Source organism: Filicampus tigris, chromosome 2 (assembly GCF_054856515.1).
Source record: "Filicampus tigris isolate MCC_2025a chromosome 2, RoL_Ftig_1.0, whole genome shotgun sequence".
In the NCBI taxonomy this organism is placed as follows: domain Eukaryota; kingdom Metazoa; phylum Chordata; class Actinopteri; order Syngnathiformes; family Syngnathidae; genus Filicampus; species Filicampus tigris.
Window position 1 is genome coordinate 15,957,436 of NC_141218.1, and position 25,599 is coordinate 15,983,034.

The window sequence follows — 25,599 nt, forward strand, 5'->3', positions numbered from 1 at the left end:
ATACGGATTTTACCATACATTGTAATTTATTGCTGTGATATTTCAAAAAAAAAAATCCACCTGTTTCTGAAACCTTAATTCATAAATATTGCTAAATATGTTGTACCAATGTCATTTTTTATGAAACATGTGCTACAGAAAAAGACAAGGGCAGAATCAGCACAAAAAATTCACCTAGGAAACTTTTAGTAAACATTTGTTGACCAGTGTAAACGATAAATATATCAATAATTTTGTCGACTAATCATTGAATTAGATTTTTAAACAAGTTTAATTTTCGGCCCTATATTTTATAATACAGGACATTATTTCAAATAGTGCAGAAAATACACCAACACAAATTGAGATTCAGTTACTGGTTTGGTCCATATGTCAGAAAAAAAGCAAAAATGTTGATCATTGTTTTCCAATGTAAAAGCACATGTTTGCAAATGTTTCTTTTTTTTATCCAACGCAAATATAAGTATGATTTCATGGAGGACTACAGAAATATGAGAATATTTACTGAGATTGAAATTGAGATGAGTTTGGCAATTTTAATATATATATTTTATAATATATATATCTATATCTATATATATATATATATATATATCACAAATGTTTGTTTGCCTCAACTGACAGGATGTAACGGTCAAGTCCACAAAATTGACAAAATTCTTCACAAGCAACCATCTGCTTTTTAGATCGTATGCGAATTTAAATTAAAAAAAAAAAAAATTGGGCATCACATCCCGTAGACTCAGATTTGAACCCTTTGTTCATATTTACTGTTCATCATCATATATCCATTGGAAGTCAATTTTGTTCGCTTTATCTGAAAATGTGAACGCTATACTGCTCCTCTTCCTGTACAGGTATAACGGGCAAGTGTCCAAATACTATATCCTTGCAGTGCATAATTGCCTTTTTATTTTGCCTTCACTAAAACGCACATCATGGATTCACCACACATACTGAAATTCCCCTCATTCCCCACAGGTTATATTGTGAAAGAACCGAATACAGGCACGACAGTAAATTGGCACTAGACACTGAACGGCTCAGTTCAAACAAAACCACCAAGCGATTAGGGTCATAGAGCTCGGTACGCAAACACAAAATAGCCAATTTGCCGTGAAAACATAAGATAATGAAGGGAATCATAGGTCGGGATTGTAATGAATTACAATGGAAAATCTGTCAGGAACAGTCAGATAAATTTGCAGGGTAGGGGGATTGCAGCGTCCCTCCTCGGTCCCGCAGCAGCTGGCCATACAGGTCGTAGCCTCCCTTCTTGGCTCTGCACCTCAGCCTCCTCAGGTTCTCCTGGTTCATGCCCAACTGCATGGAGGAGTGCACCTGAGGACAAAAGAGCAGAGAATACAAAACGCCCGACAAAAACACTGCATTGGCATCACGCAATGTGTCAGGAAGCCAAGGCTGGAGTGTTTATGCAGGGTAAATAAATCTTTCAGGCGCTCTGCGCAAAAACTGGAATGTTCCTTTTATTATCAAATATCACAAAAAAAAAAAAAAAAAACCTGACTCAAACAGCCAGCTGCCACTTGACAAATGCTCTACTAACAGCCAGATAAAGCTTTCTACAAAAATAAAAGTACAGTGCTAGTTTACACAAAAAAAGTCTAAAAGTTAATACTGCCTCGGTAAGTTAAAAATGTGTTATACAATAACTACGACAAAATTCCTTGAGAATGGGAGACGATGCAAATCGAAAGTACCTCAGTCATTTAATAAAATGAGACATTAATAACTTGATAAAATAACGGGCAGGGATATATATATATATATATATATATATATATATATATGCCTGCCATGTCCATTTGGGCTGAACAATTAATCGAATTCAAATCGACATCGCAATGTAGTAAAATGCAATTTTCAAATCCCAAAGGCTGCAAGTTGGAGATTAAATTAACTGATAAACTATATGTGTATATTTTATTAATTTATACATGGTGTTTGGATAAGCTTTTAAGAAGTACAGTCCACGTTTGCAAATGATTGTTTAAAGAAACTTGATAAATTGAACAGATAAGATTTGTTTGCATTATGGTTGTAATCTGATTTACTGAATTGCATTTGTCACATTTGGTAGAATTTTGTGAATGCCTAAAAGTGAAAGTGTTTAGTAAGTTAACAACTCGAACTGAAGATGAGAAACTGTCTTTCATATTAATTCATAGTTCATTTGCCTTTACTTTAGCATAAATCTAATTGATATGACCAAAATAACATAATAAATCTGATATTGTTCATTGTAATACAGATTAATTCAATGCTTGTGTTTAAAAATAACAATAATAAATGTGAAGAAAAAAATAATTGCATATTAAATTGCAATTGCAGTGAGATTACACTTGTCAACAAATTTACTAAATGTTTAATCAGCGATAGTATATTTTTCTTGATTAATTTTTTTACACTGTTTCAGAATCTGTCGTTTTTTTCTGTAGCTCATCAGGTTTTCATAATAACAATTTAACAATAATATCATGTCTAATATAGTAATATATTTAGCAATATTTATGAATAAAGGTTTCAGCAACAGATGGAATCTGTTTCTCAAAAGCCCGATGTGCTAGAAAAAAAGTAAAGACATTTTTTAAATCAATGTCAAAATACGTTTAGGGACACCTAAAGCCATCTGCGATTAAAATTTGCTGTTGACCGCTGTTATCAAAATTGTTCATCCCCAATATTCATGGTGGCCCAAAACTTCTTGTTCAAGAGCTATTGCATACACTCTGACTTGAAAATATAATCATGCTTAGTTTGGATTGATTTGATTAGTGAGTATTCAATGACAATGGTAGTTCAGAGTATGTTTTGTACTGTGGCTTTCAGCTGACTCATCCCAAAAGTTGATTTTCGTCTACATAGGTTATTTAGTAAGCACTTTTGCCATCTCACAAGTGTGAGAAACAATTTCAGACCGTACTCGATCAAACTTAACAAGAATGTCCTTTTGTTGTGGTAAAGAAACAACAAAATCATCTAAAATTCCTTTAGGCGGCTCGCTCACAATCAATCATTGCCATTGTTCAACAGGTGGTGGAGGTCACGGTTGCTGTCGCAGAGAAGCCCCATTGGCGCTTTAAAAAAAAGGGGACCCTTTCCCCTTGACACATGACCCCTGGTGGAGACAGCTAACTAACTTCTCATTGGCTACTTTTTCAAAATGAGGCCACTCCATTATTGAGGCTGCTCGTGAGAAAAGTCCCGAGGTCAACTGTGAGACTGCAAATGAGTGTTGGCTTGCCACCGTGGCAACCAGATGTGAAGAATGGTAGCCAAGGTTACACACAATCCCCATTGTCCGCTGCACGTGTTGCAAATTGCCTATTTAGTTCATGTTAATTTATTACCGCTTGTTTAGAGAATGGTGGGAAACAAAATGTTAGTTTTCGGCACCACACAGTAAAGACAGTTGGGTCGAAAATAACCCAATACGGTACAAAAGGGGCGGAACCAACCTTTTGTATTATTTTTGGTGGGTTATAAATAGGGTTTTGTGGGTTATTTATTTTCACTCAACTCTTTTACAGTGGACACCCACATCCTCGCAATTGGGCACCTGTGGATTTGCATATTCGCTACCGTTTTTTTTAACACTAAAATCTGACCAAATCCTGATTATATTACACGGTGTGTATTACTAATTTGATTTTATGGGTACAACTTAATGATCTGTTTAGCTGAGGATGTAGCCGATTTTAGCAGAGGTAGCTAGCTAGCATCCTGAGGTATTTAAGACAAAAAAAAAAGTCGGGGGGTGAAAATATGACTTAAGTGATTATTATAAGAGGTTGAGGATATTTTTGCAATTTTTTAGTTTTTTTTTGTACCCTAGCATATCGCCCCATTTATAGTGTAAAATTCATATTGAATGTTTGTCAGCTGTTTGTTTTTTTTTAAATTGGGGTTTTTAAGTTTGGGTCTAAAAACTATATACCGTCCCTATTCCCCGCGAACAAAAAGTTGGGTCAGTCCATTTTTGACCCATATTGGGTTCTTTTTTTCACCCAATTATTTTTAGAGTGTAACGTCCAGCAGGTAAAAAATAAAACCCTAACAATCAAAACCTAAATGTTTTAGTGACGTGGCATCAGAATAAAACTGAGGGATCCCTCACTCCTCATAGAAAAGTCAAAACACAATGCAAGATAAGAAAAAAGAAAAAAGTTTTGAAAGTCTGTTGCTGTGAAGAAACAATAAAAAGTGTACACAGGCACAAGTGATGAAAAGGAAAAAAAATGGTTGCAGTTCCTTGAAATCCCCATGCTGTGGTCAGACAGGAAGCCCGCTGGCGAGCCTAACACCGTGCGCCTATGCCCTTCCTCCCCAGATTGCGCAGCAGCGCAAAGTTATAGGTGGTTGACACAGTATAGGTCAGCTGCAAGAAGAGAACAGCAGACAGGGAAGGAGGGCTCATTAGAAGAGAAGAAAAACAAAGACATGATTAACTGCTAATGACATTAATTTGATCCCACCCGTGTATAATAGGCTATGTAATGGGGCATGGGAGTATAATGGGCCCACCATTTGCCCGGCTGGGAAACCAGCAGACATTACAACACTATGATGATGTTTGTGTCAGCTGAGAATGGGGAACAGAGAGCGATAGTCCTGAAAGTCATCAGTCATGCGGGCCCGGGATGCCTCGTCGCCTCCGCTTGCGGCGTCACAAGTCACATGAGCCGTAAATACCGGCAAAGGCCAAATGACCCCAACGGACGGATAATCACTCACCAGAGCCATGAGGGTGATGCCAGCGCCGACGAAAGCGGCGATGTACAGGTCGTAGGTCATTCGGTACTGATAGGAGAGGATTTGCATTAGTGTCTATATAACGCGTGAGCCTAAAGCGCAATGTTTGGCCTCTCTCACCTCTCTGGTCTTGCAAACGGTGGACAGAGTTATTCCACAAGCTTTTCCTGGCACGGCGTTCCAAGGCAGGAGTCCTGTTGACGTCAAGTTGCTCTAATCAATTGGATGCATTCATCGCATGCGCAATTTATGATCTCAGGCTCGCTATTCCTCCACACGCTATAAAATACCCAGAAACAACACAGACCTGGGTCCAAAGCGTATTGACGTCTCCATTAAAAAAAAAAAAAACACTACTTTTGAGCAACTTCTGCAAATTAAGGCGGCTATTTTTACTTTCTCTTTATTACACAGCAACGGGGGAGTTAGCAAAACTGCTTCACCGTAGAAGTGATTTTACAAAAAGAGAGCAGAACCCCCACTAAGTTTTTTTTTTTTGTACCCCAACCAGCAAAATCAATGAATGAAAGGAAACAATGAAAACTTAATAGCCAAACAGAGGCAAAACTTTTATGAAGGTTCAGATTTTTTTTTTCCATAGTGCTGTATTGTTATAATGTTTAACAGGATTTTTGAGGTTTTAAAAAGCTGTCAAGTACATAAAATGAACCAGATTGAAATTAAACTTTTGACCCCCTACCCCGCTATATTTTCTCAGAAACTATCACGATAAACACAAGTATCGTTTTTTTGTTTGTTTGAAAGACTACCATAGAAGATAGCTCTTAGCCAATGTGTGTGGTTGCGCCAGCTAGCATTAATGCTACATGTCTATTATTAGCTCTAAAATACACTGCCGCGGCTCATTAAAAAAAATGAGAAAAACAATTCCGTGTGCCTATGAACCTATGGGACACGTGAACCAAACTGTTTGAACAAGTTTCAACAGCCATTCGACCCTCTCGCCCGTATCTCATTGAGCGGCAGGCTTAGTGTTGATATGTGTGTGTTGATGAGTGAGTGCCAACTCACACAGTGGCAAGCAGGCTGACTGACAAAAGGCAACAAAGCAGCGAGTGAATATTAATGACATATGTAAACAAACATGGACGGAAATTTATTGATCATTTATTGAGTCAGAAAAAAAAAAAACTTTTAGCGATAAGTCAATTTAGTAATTATCGTGACAAGCTCAATCTGGAGTGTTTTGAGGACCTGACCGATATAGATTTTTGGAGGCAGATGCTGATTCCAATATTTGGCAGAATACAAGTCAGAAACGTTTTAAATTTTCACTTTAATGCGATGTCTGTAACGCGGAAACATAATTCATGTAAAAATAAGAAAATTAAAAATATATATATACATATACACACATATATGTATATATTTATATATTTATAAAATAATTTTGGGCGTCCTTTAACAGAATTACAGGCCATTTTCATGTGTTTCATTGGATAACATCAGCAGACGCAATGAAGTATACACAAATATTGCAAATTAACTTTACCGTATTGGCGCGCATCCACACACAGCTGGTTGATGCTCGCTGGGGTCTCGGTCAGGACGTCAATGGTGCGGCAGGTGGCCCCCATGTTGTAGAAGAAGTAGACGGGCAGAGTGGACAAGGCGAACACCAAGAGCCACAGCAGAGACAGCACGTACGTCATCACTATAAACTACAGGAGAAAGCAGGACAAACGTCATTTGCCTGTGAGCAATTCCAAGTGTGTTTTGATGTGCCTCATTTAGTGACCACATTAACCTCTTCTGTGATTATCACTTAATATGTCTTTATGTCTGCCTACCCATCCTTGGACACAATCACTCACACGTGCTTTGTACCCTCCCCAACGGGCTTTTAATAGTACGTTGGATTTTCAGCTCGGGCACCCAGCGGGACTGATGTGCATTAAGCCACATCCAATCTTCCCGATGCCCATTACTCGTAGCCACTGCGGGCCCTCTCACCGTGGAGCTCAGGCAGCGGCCACACATCGTGCTTCGGAACTCCCCGAAGGTTTGGTTGGCGACACTGGTGGTGTAGAAGCCCTCTGCCAGCAGCATGATGCAGTAGAGGAAGAAAAATGAGGCCAAACCATAGATGACGTACTGGAAATACTGAATGCTAAGAGGGAGAAGGAGAGCCACTGGTCAAATGCAGGCTTTCAAAATACAAACAGTGAATTAGGGATGATTTTGAAAAATAATCTAAATGCAATTTTCTTTTCTCTCAATATTGCGATCCAGATTTCATATTTGATTATTTCCAAGGTCATCTCCCCATGTATTTTTAACAAAACACAAGCAATAAATTCATCTGTATTACAATAAACACTATCAGATTTAATATAGATACAGTCAATGTTTTGGTTTTATAGCAAAGGCAAATGAACTATGAATTAATATAAAAGACTGTCCATCTATTTCAATCCAACTTTTCATTTTCTTGAAACAATGACATGACTGCACTTCTTAATAAGCACTAGAATTATTCAGACACTATATAAATGGGCATAATCAAATGTTGCTTGTTTATTCATCCTGGACTAATTTTTGGTCTAAATTAAAACAAAATGACTCAATGAATCAAGAAAATTATTTGAAATTTGGACCTAGTTATTAAAATGTATTGCCAGAACATTGACATAAACACAGTAACATGATAATAAATAGGGATGTTCGATACCACTTTTTCAGACTGATATCAATAGAAGTATTCCCAGATACCGAGTACCAATACCTCTTGTTCTTTTGATATGTAACATTTCATTTAACACAATGACAAAAAATTGTGTACAAAACTTTCTTTTTGATGCAAAGGATGGTTCGCCGATGTGTCAAACTGCCACAGTGTAGCACCTACTACTGCCAAGGCCCACTAGTTGAAACACGGCATTCTGATGAATTTTGCGTTTGTGGAATATAAATTAAGCAGCAAAATGCACTCGTTTTTAGCCATCTCTGGGGGCGGCCATTTTGTCTTCTGTCGACAAATGACATCACAACTGCTCACAACGACTAATTGCGGCTGACCTGTTTTCTGAATCTGAGCCGTGATTGGTCTTTGTGAGCAGTTATGATGTCATTTTCAGTCGACAGAAGACAAAATGGCCGCCCTCGGAGATGGCTAAAAACGAGTGGATTAACACTTATTCCACAAACGCAATATTTATCAGAATGCCCTGTTTCAACTAGTGGGCTCGCATAGAACATATTCTTGAAAAAAAAATGTTTGCATTGACTTCCCCTTTAAGTATCAGTGGCTGGTATCGGCAGCATCCACGAGTACCTGATAGCTTAAAATAAGACAGGTATCGGTCAGATGCGCTACCTGGTAAGGTATCAATACTTGCCCATCCCTTGTAATGAATTTAAAAAGTCATTCATAGCATAACGTGGGTAAAAAAAGCCAATTTTTTTTCACACATTTTTTCTATTTGATGCATTTTTGTCTGACAATTAGCCACCCAATCAAATTCATTTTGGGTCCCCAACAAAAATTTAGGAAAGCCGAGCCCCATGACAGAAGTGTTGAAAAACAAAAAGGAGTTTAGGACATTCAGAAAGGAATTCTTCAAACCCTTTAGCAAGTACAGGTATATAGCAAAAATTTGTTCCCCACTAGTCAAATACATAATCAAATGTCCATCCCTGCATTATTAAATGTACCACATACATATAAGCAAGGGTGATGTAATCCTGCAGGTTACGAGCGAAGTAGGTCTCGATGAGCCTTTCGGTCTCTGTGAGTGCCTGGTGTCCGCATCCACAGAAGAGGGCGATACCAGAGAAGCAGAGCAGCGTGGCGACCAGAGAGCAGTATGGTATCCCACCCAGGCAACGCATACAGCACTCATAGCAACCTGCAACCAAAGCCAAATTGGGACACATTACTGAACCATGCAACACAAAACAGAATAATGAGCCTACTACAAGGTGTTCCCAAAGTCAAGAAATACAATTTTCAATATTTTATTCCATTAGGCAAGGCAGCTTTATTTATATAGCACATTTTATACACAAAACAACTCAATGTGCTGTACACAAGCGTTTTTTCTTCTTTTTTTTACAGTACTTGTGGATGACAAGAACCAATACTGTACAATTTCTGAATATGGCATACGTTTCACGCAAAAGTAAAACTTTTTAGAGTAAGAACTTGTCATTGTTGAATTGTTGACATTGAGATGCCTGGAAATGAAATGTCAGGCTGGCATCAGTGTCATAGTATCAGAACTTTTTTTTAGGCCGAGTACGAGTACAGACATACGGTATCGGCATCGATACTGGTATCGGTGCATTACTATCCTAAATCACAGGTTTGTTTATAGAGCAAATTATTACTGATAACTCATTCTTACCAGGGATTGACATGAAACTAAAAATGTAATTTTCCCCCTTTGAAGTGTACTTCAAGTTAACTTCACAGGTTAAAACAAAACAAAACATGTTCACCTTAATTTCTCACCTGACGTCTCTTGGTGCCCCGAAGTGGGGTGTGACTCACACTTTGAGAACTATTGTAATCTATATGATAATACAATTCAAATTCATTAGGGATATGATGATGATGTGTGGCTATTTAACATTGTCCACACCATCTCTAGAATGCAATATTTGTTCAAATTATATTGTAAATGTTTCATTTAAAAGTCAAAGAATTTACAGGAAAGTAAGAACAAAGGACTGCAGAGGGAATTTCAATATACGTTTTCACACCGCGCAGATCATCTGTCCATTCTCTCATTCAAATTACTGTTAAAATAAATTCATTTTTTATATCTGTCCCAGTTTTGCTGAGCAAATTGAATGTGTTCTAGTATGTGAGGCATTCTTTCAAAATGTTTCACATTGATATTATAATTTAATATAAATGAACATAACATTTTAACCAAAAAGAATATCTAAATTAGGCCTGAACAATTAATGAAATTCAGATGGACATTGCGATGGTGTAAAATGCAATTTTTAGGGGGGAAAAAAACCCCTGCTTATTTCAGTTGGTTGATTGGCTTTATTTATTTGGTGGGGTTTATATGGTGTTTAGATAAGTTGAGTGCTTAAGAAGTGCAGTCCACATGTTTACATATCATTGTTTCATGAAATATGAAAAGTTGAAATGATAAAGCCAAATATTTGTTTGCATTATTGTTTTCATGCCACACCTGTTGTGAAAATTTTTATGAAGTTGTCATAGTGAACGCTTAAAAGACTGCGAGTCAAAGTGTTTAGCAAGTTAACAACTCCAATTGAAGTAGAAATATTCTGTAATATCAATTCATCGTTCATTTGACTTTATTTTAGCACTGGCCTAACCTAGAACACCAAAACATTTTTTGTAGAATAAATCTGTTATTGTAATGTAGATAATGTAAAGTATATTGCTTGTGCTTGTTAAAGAGAGGAGGTCAACCCAAACATATTTTTTTCCAGAATATGTTCTATGCAGGCCCACTAGTTGAAATACGGCATTCTGATTAATATTGCATTTGTGGAATATAAATTAAGGAGCAAAATGCACCCATTTTAGCCATTTCAGGTGGCGGCCATTTTGTCACTTCTGTTGACTGAAGATGACATCGCAGTTGCTCAGGTCTCAGATAACGACCAATCACTGCTCACCTGTTTTCTGAAGCTGAGCCATGATTGGTCGTTATCTGAGCCCTGAGCAACTGTGATGTCATCTTTAGTCGACAGAAGTGACAAAATGGCCGCCCCCGGAGCTATAGACAAAAACGGTTGGATTTCTCATATTCCACAAACGCAATATAATCACAATGGGCCTGCATAGAACATATACTGGAAAAAATTGTGTTTGGGTTGACTTCCTCTTCAAAAATACACATGGGAGGAAGACCTAAAAAAAAAAAAGCATATCACCGCAATTGCAATATAAATTGTGAAAAAAAAACCACAATTAGATTACAATAAAGAAAAGTCATTCAACCCTAATCTAAATATTCCATTAATTTATTCTAAGTATGGGTCCCTCTCAAGAGCCATCTGCTGTCCTACAAACTTCCCTTCACTTTCAAAAGCTACACATTCCTATAGTCATCTGTTGTATGAATGGACGCAGTGGTCAAAGGCATGCGTCTGATGTGACCCCAGCTGACACCGTGACTCCATTCATGAGGCCGCATGGTGATGACTGTGAGAAAAAGGGGGAGGTTGACCAAGAGACATGCTGCTTTTGTGACTGCAAAGACAACAGTCTTTGTCCCATGCCACGGTGGGGGCGCAAGGGCTACCAGTGTCCCACAAACAAAGGCCAGAGGCACCTCTATGCTTGCGACTCGTACGCACACATTCATCGACTTCCTTCAGAGGAGAAAGTGTGATAGTGGCGAGCAGTCATGTGACCGCAAAAGGATGGAAAAGCCAACAATGTAACAGTGTGAACGCACGCCAGAGAAAAACTGCATGCGAGTACGTACACAGGATGACAGACTGTGGTTGGTACCATTGCAGTGGTGCCAAGCATATAGAGCACATAACACAAGGACATAGCTGTTCTGTCCAAATGTGTATCTGTGCATGCGCACTTTCCTCAAAAGTGGCCCACTTTTCCAAATTACACTCTATAGGGAAGACGCACACTTGGAATTTGCCACATTAGGCCAGCAGAGAAGCAGGGAGAAAATAACACCCAACCATCCATTTAATGTCTCTGTTACATGGCCACCGGCCAATCTCAACCGCTATTGGGTGAGAGCCTGAACAAGTTGCAAAGCAAATCACAGCCAGGCAATGAAAGAGACAGACAGCGTTCACAGTTATTTCACACCACTTCCGAGCAAAAACACCTCGCTTGTCCGCCACCCACACCCACTGGGAGGCAGGTGAGAGCATCAAAACACCACTCTGTGAGGCCTACACACACACACACACACACACACACACACACACACACACACACACACACACACACACACACACACACACACACACACACACACACACACACACACACACACACACACACACACACACACACACACACAAAAACAGCAGCCTAACTGGCCACGGGCCACAACATTAGGCACATCTGCACAATCAGATATGTGCTGGCATTACATGTAATGTTAGAGATTTTGCTATGGTTACAATTCCACTGCATTTCCGTTAACACTAGATTTAACTGTCAAAGCGAGTCCACAGTAGAGAACCTGAATCAACGGGCAGCTTGTGGCAATTAACCAATTAATGACGTCATGCGAACGATGAAGCAGTAAAAGCTCCCTAATTCCAGACCGTTCTATTTCAGACGCACTGAACTTACTTTTTAAAATGATCATTATCATTATTAATTAAGTTACACAAACGAACCTTAAGACCAAGCCCTTTACAAACCGAGTTAACGTTGACTATACCGTCCCCCAGTCATAAACCGAGTTCCGAGTGCGCAGTTCTAACTAACAAAAGTGATTTTTAAAGTAGTAGCGATGAAGTCTCACCCATGTCTGCCCGGATGCGTTGAGAACGTGAGGGCTTGTGCCGCGCTCTGCAGCTGCTCCACTGATGATATGCGCCAAGTCGGCCCCCGTGTTATCAATCCAGCTCACCCCAACAATGGACAGCGCCATCGGCGATTGCGACAACAATCTTAAAGCAACAATGTCGCCTTTCAATGAGCTCCAAAGGCGTGGGGGATAATGAAGAGGCCAATTTGGTCATAGACTGCGTTGTTACGCAAAGACGCGCCGTACGCGCAAAGGAGAGATTTGCAGCCCATACAAGTGGGGACTTTGTTTCCTTTAATATAACATTATTATCTTTGGGGCTTGCCGTCACTTTAAATTCACCTTTTATCGTGAAACAGGATTACAAACGGACATGACTCATTTAGATGTTCTGCACTGAACAGCTTCTTCATGGAAAAAAAGAGTCAGTTATATTTTAAGCAGTCAAGGCAAATTATTGTAAAATTGAAGGATTTTTAAAGTTGGAAACTATTTCCCCCAGGAATGCATAACAATTTACAGACAACAATGGGAATTAATTGCAAAATTGCTACATTTCCATGGGTCAAAGCGTAGTGGCGATTCTTTAGCGAGAAAACGTTGGCTTGACGTCCGACGTCCGATATTCGCGATTTAGGGACCGTCCACAAATTTCATATTGGACGGTGTCATAAATTGACAAAAATATTCACCAAAAATCAGTTAATTAACATTTTCTCATTCCCTGTAGTAGATGGCAAAGGGAGACCTCTAACTACTACACCTCAAAATTTCATCTTCTACGTAATTTTGGAGACGTTGGAGCCAATTCAAGCATGAATGTAGTGCTAAATTGACACAAATATTCACCAAAAATCAAATAAAAAACGTTTTCTCATTCTGATCTCTCTCGCTCTAGTAGATGATAAAGGGAGGCCTCCAAATGCTACGCCTCAAATTTTCATCACATAGGTATTCATATTATTTTTACTTAAATGTCTCCTACTTTGGCTACTTGACAAACTTCTCCAAAATGACCTATTCATCCATCCATCCATCCATCCATCCATCCATCCATCCATCCATTATCCTAACCGCTTATCCTCATCAGAGTTGTGGGCGTGCTGGAGCTTATCCCAGCTGTCATTGGGCAGCAGGCGGGGTGCACCCTGAACTGGTTGCCAGCCAATCGCAGGGCATGCAGAGACAAACAAACACACTCACAATCACACATGGGGGCAATTTAGAGTGATCAATTACCATGCATGTTTTTGGAATGTGGGAGGAAACCGTAGTACCCGGAAAAAACCCACGCAGGCACATGCAAACTCCACACAGGAAAGCCGAGGCCGTAATCGAACCTCTGAACTGTGAGGCGGACATGCTAACCAGTCGACTACCGTTCCGCCCCAAAATGACCTATGTGACAAAAATATTATTATTATTATAAAATTATATTTCCCAGCTGTTTCAGCTATACGTCTTCGTTTCAGATTTCATAAATAAAAACGTGTCACTTAAAATAATCCAAATATTCCTGTGTGATATCACAGCAAGTACTGCGAGATGCCTTTACGTTGCCACAGAAAGGTTCCCTGAATACAAAACAGTTTTAAAAAAAAACAAAGTGTTGGTAGTTTTCATTGCTGTATATTGTTATGCCAAAAATAATCCTGTCAGTTTTTTTGGGTGAAAGCCAAACCGTCTTTCCATGCGGCATCACAAGCCACTATCAGACGTTCTGCTCAATAAAAATGGATGTGCTGCTCTTGAGTGTGCATTTTGGGAACAAGGCCGCATCCAGCATCATTGATCTCAGGTGAGCCTCATGGAGAGGAGCAGAGTGTGTGCTCTCATTCAGCTCAGATCCCTGTGCAAAAAAGAAGGAAAAAGACACGATCACACGTCTGAGTTTAATCACGACCACTAGGTGGCAGCTTTCCTCTGCGACAACCTCTTCCAAATCTCATCTCATACCGTTATCCTTTGCATCTCTTAAACATCCAATAATCTGGTCTAGAAAAATGTTACCTATTATCACAAGTGCAAGATTTATTTTTCTAAACGTGTTTTAATTTATGCCCACATGAGTACATTTAATGGGATATCATATAATATTACAAATGGTGGATATGTGATGTTGTCATGGAGCTTTTTATTTCCTTTCCAAATTAATCTACTTACTCTCACAGTACAGCCCCATTAGATAATTTATTTTGGAGAGAGCAGCCACAAAATCCTCAGAGAGACTGCCATGTTATACAAGTCTTGCTTTCCTCTAACCAGCCTGTTACATCATGTTTTACTACCTCTCATTTGGCATTTTCCCCCCACTCTTTTTCCCCCATGGGTGAGAATTTATTACTGCTGCCTCAAAGTGAAATTAGTTATTTAGTTAGTAGGACTGCGCAAATACTCCTCTACTGATTACCATGAAACTATGTGCATAAGTGGCATATAAAAAGTCTACACGCCCCTATTCAAATGAAATGGTTTGTGATATAAAAAAAGAGATGAGATCATTTCGAAACTTCTAACCTTTAACCTTTACAACTAAATGGAAAAAAAAATCTTATTGAGTGGGACACACCTGCCACATTCTAAAGTGGCTCTGGTTAATTCAAAATATGATTTTTTTGTTTGTTTGTTTGCTAGCAGAAACCCGAAGGTTTCGTGCACTGACTGCTATTTAGAACTGTTCATAATTCCCTCCACATTGTCTAGGGTGCCAGTCCTGGCCGGTCCCAAAGATGAAGCATGATGCTGCCGCCATCATGCTTCACTGTTGGTATTCACTCTTAAAACAGTTGGGTCAAAAGTAACCCAATTTGGTTACATTTGGTTGGCCTAACTTCCTGGACTGTTTTGTGCAAACAACCTAGAAAGTTGGGCTAAATTTACCCAAGTAGTGGATCGGTCCCTTTTCTACTTAAATTCTGTTACGTTTGCCCCAACCGTTTTAGAGTGTATTTTCATAACGCCACTTGAGACTTGGCAGGTAAATGGGGTTAGTGTAATTTGATGTCTTATACTCTAAAAAATAGGTTGGGTCAAAAATAATCCAAAGTGGGTCAAAATGGCACTTACCCAACGTTTTGGGTTATCCATTTAACCCAAAACATGGGATCAAATGAATAACTGAAAAAACAACCCCCAAATTGAGTTGTTTTGTGTAAACCCCCAAAGTTGTGTTGAATTGGGTTGTTTTGTACAAAACAATCCCCTATAGGGTAATTTTGTTGGTTAATTATTCGACCCAACAAAAAAGTTGAGTCAGACCTTTTTTGACCCAATTTGGGTTATTTTGACCCAACTGTTTTCACAGTATTACTTAGTTTGATACTTTGTCAAGGCGTACAAATGGCATGATTTCTTTGAACAGTTTGCTTTCTTTGCTTCAAGACAATGAGCATGTTGGGTTGGAGTCAAATATAGCTTTTGGTTGCGATCCAACTCTGTGGGTGAGAAGCGTAGACCTCTCCTTGTACTTTCCCTCTGCTGCTTTTCGCAGGGCCTCCCGCGGTCATCCCGGGGCTTCCTCTCCGGGGACCTTTACTACCTCCACACAGGAGGAACATTACACCTCTTTTATGTGTCTAACAACTTTACTCGCCAACATGATAAGGCCCAATCATATCAGCAGTCCATTACCTAGTTTAAAGGGGGTGGGGTGTGTGTGTGTGTGTGGGGGGGGGGGGGGGGTCTCACAGGGAATACATTCTCTTTGGCTGATGACAATATTATGAGGGTTTTAGTGATGCCTTGCTACGATGTCCTCGGTTTTCTGGTGACTGCAGTGATTCACGTTAAGTGCTTTTTCTTCATATAGGTACTCGCAGAGCTACTCACTGTAAAAAATAGTTGAGCATTGTGTGAAGGACAATGGCTTGTCCCTACAGTGTGCCCTCAAAGTTACTGCTGCGTTTGTGCCCTTGATATTTTGACTCCTTTTTTGTCCCTGGAAATGTATTCAACCAATTATCCTGGAATTCAATGATTAGACCTGTGCACTACATTAGTGTAGATTGTATGTCGTGTTGAGCGGGACATCTCAAACATTCTTCGGCCAAAGGCCCAAATTAGTAATTAGACTTCAACAGGGTCCAAACACCTGCGCGGGCTTTCTCCGGTTTCCTCCCACATTCCAAAATCATGCATGGTAGGTTAACTGAACATTCTAAATTGTCCCTATGTATGATGGTGAGTGTGTCTGTTTGTTTGTCTCTGTGTGCCCTGCGATTGGCTGGCAACCAATTTGGGGTGTCCCCCGCCTACTGCCCGAAGACAGCTGGGATGGGCTCCAGCGCGCCCGCGACCCTTGTGAGGGGAAGCGGTTTGGATAATAGATGGATAGATGGATATATGTGCCTGTGGAGACAGGCGACATATAGAAAAAACAACCTTTCATACCTGCGGGTGAGTTTTCATTTAGAGTTATGAGGCAGACATTCTACATAGCAACTAACTAAAGCAATGCCATTTCTTTGAACTACCTTCTTGAGCATCATACAAACCTTGAATATCAGCATACACAGTCCAGGATAAACCTTCAGTATTCAATTTGAGCTTTTTTTTTTTTCCAGAGAGAAGAAAAATCACAACACAACATTGGTCAAACAGATTTAATACCAGGATTATAAATCATTTTAAAGTGGATTTGAAAAAGGTAGATTTTATTTCAAAAACGTGAAGAATGTGCTGATGCCTTTTAGCAATGATTCCCAACCATTCGTGAGAGATAATCAGGTGTGACATATGCAATTTTCTTGTTTCACTCAGTTGCACAGAATATTATTTATTTACTACAACTTCGTCCTGATTTTCGTCCGTCTCTCTATGACAGTGACGTATATAGAAGGAAGAACAATTAAATGCACTTCCAATAGATGGCAGAAAGTACATACTGTAATTATCCTGTGTCTGTACTCTTTATGACATTTTATTGGTGATGTGATTTTATGGTGTTCCCTGAGATGTTTTTCTAACATAAATATATGCCTTGGCTCAATCAAGGTTGGTAAACACTGTTTTGTTGTGAAACGTTTTTGCAGTTTCACCGTTGACCATGTCTGTCAGAAAATTCAGCAAATTGCATTATTAAAAAAAATAAGAGAAGCCTTTGAGAAACATTTAACTCGCATGCAGGCTTATTTCCTCCCTGACAGTGTGCAAGTGAAAATTACACATGTTGCCTGCTTTAATCGGACTCTCATTTAAGGCGTATTTGTCTTTATCTGCAATCTCATAAACGCGCCCTTTCTTGCTTTGCTGTGGATTTCTTCCCCCAGTCTTTGAAGTATAGAACTGCTGTCAACACCAAGCTAGCAGAAGGACGCAAGCATCACAACCCCCAAGCATCAGACGACCCTTTGAAGCTGTTTGAACCAAAAAAAAGTCATGCAGCCCCATCCAGGTGGGTGCATTGTCCAATTGGCAAAGCTCCGTCACCTGCTCTGTCATTTACCAGCAGATCAATTTACACACCGGTGCTAAGTGGAGGTGATTTTCATCCACGACTGTCCACAATGAAGCGATGATGCTCTCCTAAATGTTGCCCCACCCAAAAAAAGAAATCACTCGAAGAATATGATAGTCTTTGGCAGCAGCGAATCCACTCAAAAGTGGCTCTATGTGTGCTCTGATATTATGTAAATGCTACACACTCAAAAAATGCTGGGTTGTTTTGCTAATCAATTCGCTGGGTAGCTGTGAATTTTGAGCAGATTGGGTTACTTTTACCTAAGTTTGGGTTAATTATTTTCAGCCAGCAGATTAGTTTGAAGATTGGTTGTTTTGCTACACCACTCACTGGGTAGCTATGGATTTTGAGCAGATTGGGTTACTTTTACCCAAGGATGGGATAATTATTTTGACCAATCGCGTTGGGTGGAAAATTGGATGTTTTACTAAACCATTAATTGTGTAGCTGTGGATTTTGAGCAGATTGGGCTACTTTTACCCAAGGTTTGGTTAATTATTTTGAGCCAGCAGATTGGGCTAAAAGATTGGATTTAGGCAGACTGGAGCTGGTCGCCATTTTTGATATTGTGTATAATGAAGTTAAAGTAAATTTAACGTAGCATTTTTTAACTCATCAGTATGGGTAGTTTTTCAGCCTTGTTGGATCCAAATTTTGACCCAACGTGTTGGATCAAATCCTCAATTCAATTTGTTGGGTATAAATAACCCAGCATTGACTTAATCCCTTTTGGACCCAGGGTTGGGTGATGTATTTCATCCAATTTAGGTTACTTTTAACCCAACAGGTTTTAGAGTGTATATTATGTACACCTTCATTATATTAGCTCTCGACATGGCTGCTGGAGAAACATTTAATGATACTATTGGGTAAAACTACTTTTGGATTGTTGAAACTAACGTCCTCCACTGAGATATTGGTGAAAGAAATTAAATAGACTGGGTGATTGCTCGACCAAGTCCCCACAAACAGATCTGCTTTAATTACAACCATCTGAATGTGTCTGTCCTTCCTTTGAACTTTGTCAACATGATGGAAAAAAAGGGCTTAAAAACAAGTTCATCGTCATTTTGTAAGTGCATAAATCCATTTCCTTTACCTTTCTATCCTGATCGTGGGCAGTTGGTACGTATCCTAGATGACTTCAGACCTTTTTTGTGTAGTTCCCAGGTAACAAATCCTGGCTGGAATATATGTTAAGTGAACCAAACTATCAGGAGAAACATACAACTTGCCTCGAAAGTTGATGCCCAGAGCATTTCAAACGGCAATCTAGCTGGGCTTAGTAGACCTGTGGCGTGGTCAAATATTTGCGGTGTGTTTGTTCGGCTTGTATACTTAATCGTTGGTTGTTTTCCTCCAACTGTTTACACATTCCCTGTGACTTATTTAACCAGGAGGATGACATGTTTGGATGTAGATGATGTCAGATACTTCAGATAATCGGTGCACTACCAGATAAAATAAGATGCTCCCCTTCCATCGCATCGTCTTTGAGGTGGAAATCAGATATTTATCATTCTCACTGCTCAAAGTTAAAAAGCAAACAGTCAAAGTGAGCCGTCTTGAAAGCTGCTGTCAATCAAGTTCTAAAACACCAGACCTGTGGGGGCTGGTTCTCTGATCCACACACGGCTTACTTTGATGCACTGCTATGGTCGTAATAGTTATCACTGGCGCCTGGTTTGCATTTCAGAAAATACATGTGATGACGCCGGAGTGTTTGGTGGGAGGCAGTGATGGCTGCCAGCTAGCCATTACAGCAACAATAGCTGATCAGCGTTGCCATTGTTGATGTTGTGTAGTGGTCGGCTAAGCCCAGTGAGGCTATCGAGGCTAAAGAGCTTCGTGGCTCGCACACAGACTTTTGAGACTCGGTGAGTGTACACTATCAGGATCTGTGGCGCTGACCTGAGCCCCCAGCATGTTCTTTGGTCAATCTCTGAAGATGGAAAAGCAAAAGCTTGGACACTTGTCATTAACATCTCTCACTGTGACTATTATACATGCTGAGGTAGTTAAAGCAACCATTTGTGATATCCGATTAGTTGTTTGTTTGATAAAGTTATCGTATGACCTCATTTCAAGCCGAAGCTCGAGAGCCTTTTTTTTGGTTCTCTAACTGAACAGGGAGTTGTGCCCCAGCTCCCCCTCCCCCCAATGCGTCCCCCCGCTCCGCCAGTGGGTGGTCAAACAGTTGTTTAGGAATTGTAGTTTACTTTATTTCATCACACAATACTTAGTGACTTTTTTTCACTTGCACTTGACAAATACTATATATATATATATATATATATATATATATATATATATATATATATATATATATATATATATATATATATCTATATATATATATATATATATATATATATAAACTAATGAGACCTTACCCCTAAAATTAAACATTTTAAAAAAAATAAAATACAATAATAACTAATAACCCTACTCATTTAAAAAAGCAAAAGTGAAAACGATGGGTTGACATAAGTGTCTCCTCTGTGAGACAATTGGATTAAAAAGGACACATGCCAAGAATAGCAACAAAAAAGCTGAATCTCCACCATTGTTGTCTTTTGTTTACTATGTCACATTCCTCTTCTTTGTTACACTGTCATATTGTTATCATGGTATGATGTCACCCTATTTACATGGATGACTAAGATACCTTCATCCCATTTATCCTCCAAAATAAAAACACCAAGATTAGTAATTATACAGCGTACAGTGGCTTGCTGAATATAAGTGTACAGTACAGTAGGCTGTTGGAAACATGACTATTGATGTTTGTGATAACAGAAAACTGTGCAAGGTCTTCTGTGGGTCACATGACATTGTGGACAAGAATGCATCTCTTTAGTGGGTCTCCTGGAGGAAAGCTGCTTCACAATTCATCTGCTGCTCAGTGGTGTTGAAATTCCTTGTGTTGTATCCATCCCCAGATATCCCTGAGTCATAAACCGGCCTGGATCTGGAAAGAGTTAGTGAGCTAGCCAAATACCTCACTTCTTTTCTTCCACGTATGCTGTCTGGAAGGCCCACAACCAGCAGATTCTTCTGAGCGAAGGAACCAGCTGTGAAAAGTATGTGTTATCCACCCCCCCAAAAGAAAAGCCTCTGTATTTCATTTTTCTCATGATTTGACATCCTTTTGTTTTATTTCAGCCTGACCGCCTAGTGGAGTTTTCAAAGGTAGAGATAAGGTTTCAACTTCATGCCTCGGTGCTCGGCTCTCTTTTAAAGCTGACATCTGTATAATGAAGGAAATGGGGTGTCCTCCCAACTTACAGTCATGCACGTATTCGCGCCAAACTCCTCTTCAACAGCTCCACCACACCTTCAGTACATTTATGTTTTTGTAAGGTGCACATGGGGTGATTAACAAATGCGCAGGGATTCTCTCTGTCACACCCTGTAATGAGATGCCACAAGAAGTTGATATTCATGGCATTTTTTCTAACGTGACTCTTGACTGACCTGCTGCATTTCAGCCCGGTAAAGAGATTCACAATTCCTATTATTTCACACGCCGCCCGTGTTCCCTTAACCTTAAGCATAGAGGCAGCAACGCATACCTGCGCAGCTCAAAATGTCATTTATTACAAGTAATGATCTCAACTCAGTCATTGCTCAAGAAGGACCTTTTTCATGCATATATTTTCCCACTCTAGGATTAGGGTTTAATATATCAAATTCAGCAGCGCTCACATGCATTCAGCATTCATTCCATTAGTTATGTTGACACCCTTTGACAGGAGGGTTGGAGTCCATTTTCACTGAGATTGGAACAAGACAAATGAAGTCATCATTAACTGATACACATAGTGATGTACAGGAGCAGCAGTTGCGGAAACACTCAAAACAGGAAGTGGTGCAGTGAAACAGAATTATAATAGTTTGGGATTTTTCATTAGAGTTAGTTTTTGTTTCATTTTGACTTTAAAAAAGAAAAAAAAATCTTTTAGTTTTAATTGGTTTCGAGAGCAAGTTTGTCAGTTTCTATTTTTTGAAATGCTTTGTTTTTGTTGAGTTTTTATTATTCGTTTTTTTCATAAATGGAGTATTTCTTGAGTGCTAACTTTACGTAATAAAGTAAATTAAACTGCAGCTGTCAAACAAGTGTTTGTACAGCAGTATCGAAATAAGTCGCCTACATTTGAAATGAACCCAATACCAGAAAAATGCATATTTGTGAAAAGGCACTTTTAATTTTTCACAGCATATGGTTGCCTATTAGGGGATCATGGACACATATTGCACTGATGATTTGCCTATTAGATGATATTAGACACCCATATTTCACTGATGATTATAATTTGAGCGTTTAATACATTACTATCAGTGCAGCACTTTACGTAAGTGAAGGGAGGGATTCCACAGCAATTATTTTAAAGGAAAAAACATTTAAGCCTCAACCTAAGTTGCGTAATAACAGTTTCCTGAATATCTGACTTGTTTGGTTTTCCTTCAAGCCTTTCCTGCCATTTCTTTCCACTTACAGTAGAAGTCAAGTTTTCCTGCCTGCGTCTGGCTCCTCCTCCTCCTCCTCCTCTCTCAGCTGTATAAGAGAAGTACAGTTAGCCCCAGTCAGCCTAGAAGCGCCTTGATCCCAGCAGTCTGCTTTTTATTTCTTCCCTAGATTTGCGCCACTATGTCCTCAGGAGTGACTTCAGGTGAGTCCAGCATCTATATGAGCCATTAGTTTTCAAGTGGTGCACTGATGGGGATCAGATAGCCATTTAAGAAGCAGCAGCCACCAATAGAAGTGTTCTCCGAGAAGCTGTAAGCTATATTTGATGTTCTTAAAACCTATTTCTTGCCCAGTCACATCATATTTAAGCTGTGCTACACTTTCACTTTTTGCCCAGCTCGCATTTTGTTTTATAACAGCGGTAATGTTTCATATTTCACATTTTCCTCTTTCATTTTTATGTGCACCACAGTCACATTTTTTTTGTCATTCAACAAGTGCTGATATATATGTATTATTTTTTTTTTGCCCAAAATTGTGTGTATATGTTTAGATACCAAATGGATTTGTCAATGTCTCAGTATAGTCCACACGGGACTGTTTTCTCCTTTTAAAGGAAATAAGAAGTGTGCTTATCTTGCAATGTTTGCTAAAAATTGCATAAAATGCCATTTCACCACAGCCCACGGCTTACATTTGAGCTTTGCTTCAGATATTATCAATGCAATACCTTTAACAGTTTAGGTGTTTTAGCACGACAGATATTTTATGCTTTATATTTTTATTCGTCCACCTCCACTCCAACCAAACTCCGTTCCAGTGTAGACTTCAGCTTTTATTTCGTATCAATCTCAAAAATCTGAAGATTTTTTTTTCTGTATGACCCCCAAAACACCATGGGTGCTCTTTGAAAAACAACACTGCTGACTCATACTTACATCCAATGTGAAAATGGTTGTGATGAAGTACCCTCCGCGCACGTAATTTGTCATCATGTGGTGTCACATTTTCCGTGCAGACTTGGAGCTGGAGCTGCATGATCTGCTGCAAGAGTTCCAGGATGTGGTGAACGAGCTGCAGGCCCCCCCTCAAAGCAGCCTACATGCATACCAGCACGTGCTGATGGCGGCCAAGAGCCGCACGGCACTGGCGGACGACAGCGGGGTCGAAGACTCTGATTACAGTAAGAAAAATGACCAACCTCTAAAACCCAATATTAATACGTGCGGGAGGAATGGTCCTCCTTGATCATTCCTCCAAGCTTTGTCCTTTTAATTTGCATTGAATGAATGGTACCAAAGGACGTCCATATACACCTTGAATAATAATGCCCCTTTTTGCCGCATAATAGTCTTTGTATTTCTTTTCTTGCTGTTATGCAATTACCGACGGTCATGAGACAAAAGAAACAAGAGTGTCCTTTTGCTCCCTTGTGTGATCGTTGAATGGGTTTTGACCTCTAATGTTCCACAAGGGAGGCATGTGACAAAAATGAAAACCTTGGGAGTCAGCGGATGCATTTGTATTCATTTTGCAGCCGGCAAAATCAGGCACTAAACCCTAATCTGCTTGGCGCGTGAAACAGATGTAATTCTTGACTGAACAAAAAAAATGAATACAACTTTAAATTAATATTTGCTGGATCAACGTGATCTCCGAGTGTTTAATTAACAGCATAAGGTTGGCATAAAGTAGTTAACAATGACTGCGTTGCATTTGTGTTGTGAAATTACCGTAAGTGGGACCCCTGGGCGAGTACAAAATGTTCCCCCTTTAGATGTCGTAGGTATTGTCATACTGACAGAACGTATTGGAGTTAGTATGTTAAACACAATGTTGATTGAACTCAATATTGTGGTATAACAAAATGCAATTGTGTGTCATTTTCAACATATTTTTTTCAAGAATATGTTCTATGCAGGCAGAGTAATTGAAACAAGGCAATGTGATTAATATGAAATATGAGTTAAGCAATAAAATCCACCCGTTTTTGTCCATCTCAGGGGGCGGCCATTTTGTCACTTCTGTCAACTGAAAATGACATCACAGACTCTCAGGGCTCAGCGACCAATCACGGCTCACCTGTTTCCTGAAGCTGAGCTATTGTCATTTTCAGTTGCCAGAAGTGACAAAATGAGATTTTGGGTGGATTTTTTTGCTTAACTCATATTCCACAAACGCAATACTACCAGAATGTTGTTTTCAACTAGTGGGCCTGCATAGAACATATTCTTAAGAAAAATATGTTTGGGTTGACTTCCACTTTAACTGTAAATAACTTACAATCAAAGAAACTTTGTAGGAGGGGTGTGCATATGCCAAAGAAGCAACAATTCCATTTTAGAGAGGCTCTGTATAAAGGTGCCTCTATGTGAATTCATTGGTTTCTTTTCAAAATGGCTTCAATGGAACAAAGAGTCCACCCTGGAGAATCGTCATGTTCCCCACCTTTCTGTTAGTCATCCCTGGTAATTGTTGCCCCTCGCAGGCAGTGAAGCATCTTTGGGCAACAGTTTGAACACCAGCGAGGAGGAGCTGCACACAGCAGGCTTAACGCTGCCACCAAAAGGTACTGGAGGGGTCTTTCAACATATGCATATCTCCATCCAGATCGCTCTTGTTGTCGCTGTGATCACTATCACGTTTGGCACATGAAGCGGTGTGTTTTGCTTCTGTTTTCTTTACACAACAGCTTCTGTCTGTGTCTGCGGTGTCTCCTGCAGGGCCTTTTGTGTCATGTCACAGTGCTTCATCTTGTATAGGTGCAAATGCAGCTGTATTTGGCTGCATACGCATACACAGCGAAGACTGTTACGTATCAATGGAAGCAAACAAAGGTGACCCGGAGGGGCCGCTTACTCTGATTCCACGTCAGAAAGTTATGCAGACAGATCCCTGTGGGAGGTTGCGATCCGTCAAGTTTTGGGGATGAACTTTAACTCAGTTTGTAGAAAAAAAAATAGAATATTTTCCTTGTCTAAAAGCAGTTCATCTGATATTCTGTTACTTCACAGCAGTTATTCCAGTGGAAATACCAAAGAGATGAGCCGTGCTTCAAAATCTTTCCATTGCTGTATTTTTTTTCTAATTCCTTTTCTCTCTGTCCTCTTTTTGCAGCCAAGCTGGGAGACACAAGGGAGCTGGAGAGCTTTATTGATGTGTTGGACCGGCAACTTGCTGGTGTGTAGTTAAGGAAATTAGAGCTTCTATCACTCAGTCTTTTTTTTACTTATTTATTTTTTTTATTCTTCACTGACACACTTACACCCTGAAAGCCACAGTAGTAGTGTGTGAAATCACATACATCGTGTCCCACCTTCATTCTTGGAATCAGTGAGCACCTCTTGTGGGTCTGAATTACTGAGATAATGGCCAGTGTGATTGCGGCATAATTGGCAACATGCATGTTTTCAAAAGTGAAAAGTGGC

The 25,599-nt window shown here is 39.6% G+C and overlaps 2 protein-coding genes across 3 annotated transcripts in view; one reads left to right on the forward strand and one right to left on the reverse strand.

The window, feature by feature from the left end:
• Window positions 1-25,359, forward strand: part of LOC147151591 (regulator of cell cycle RGCC) — a 32,095-nt gene extending 6,736 nt beyond the window's left edge. Inside the window, exons 2-7 of the mRNA XM_086013363.1 lie at window positions 17,510-17,634; window positions 20,643-20,783; window positions 20,866-22,373; window positions 23,190-23,354; window positions 24,660-24,740; window positions 25,289-25,359. Of these exons, the coding sequence (XP_085869489.1) occupies window positions 22,352-22,373; window positions 23,190-23,354; window positions 24,660-24,740; window positions 25,289-25,359 (339 nt within the window). The 5' untranslated portion in view covers window positions 17,510-17,634; window positions 20,643-20,783; window positions 20,866-22,351. The remainder of the gene's footprint in view (window positions 1-17,509; window positions 17,635-20,642; window positions 20,784-20,865; window positions 22,374-23,189; window positions 23,355-24,659; window positions 24,741-25,288) is intronic.
• plp1a (proteolipid protein 1a) lies at window positions 890-12,510 on the reverse strand. Of its 2 annotated transcripts, none has more exons than XM_086013311.1 (7): window positions 12,237-12,510; window positions 8,456-8,642; window positions 6,748-6,904; window positions 6,287-6,455; window positions 4,894-4,967; window positions 4,756-4,821; window positions 890-1,341 (listed from the first exon to the last, which is right to left on the reverse strand). In XM_086013311.1, exons 1-7 carry the CDS (start codon window positions 12,238-12,240, stop codon window positions 1,183-1,185), a joined length of 816 nt encoding a protein of 271 aa, XP_085869437.1. In that variant the 5' UTR covers window positions 12,241-12,510; the 3' UTR covers window positions 890-1,182. The 2 variants fall into 2 exon arrangements, with proteins under 2 accessions (XP_085869437.1, XP_085869446.1); XM_086013320.1 differs by lacking the exon at window positions 890-1,341 and adding an exon at window positions 1,351-4,399.
• Window positions 25,360-25,599: the final 240 nt, after the last annotated feature.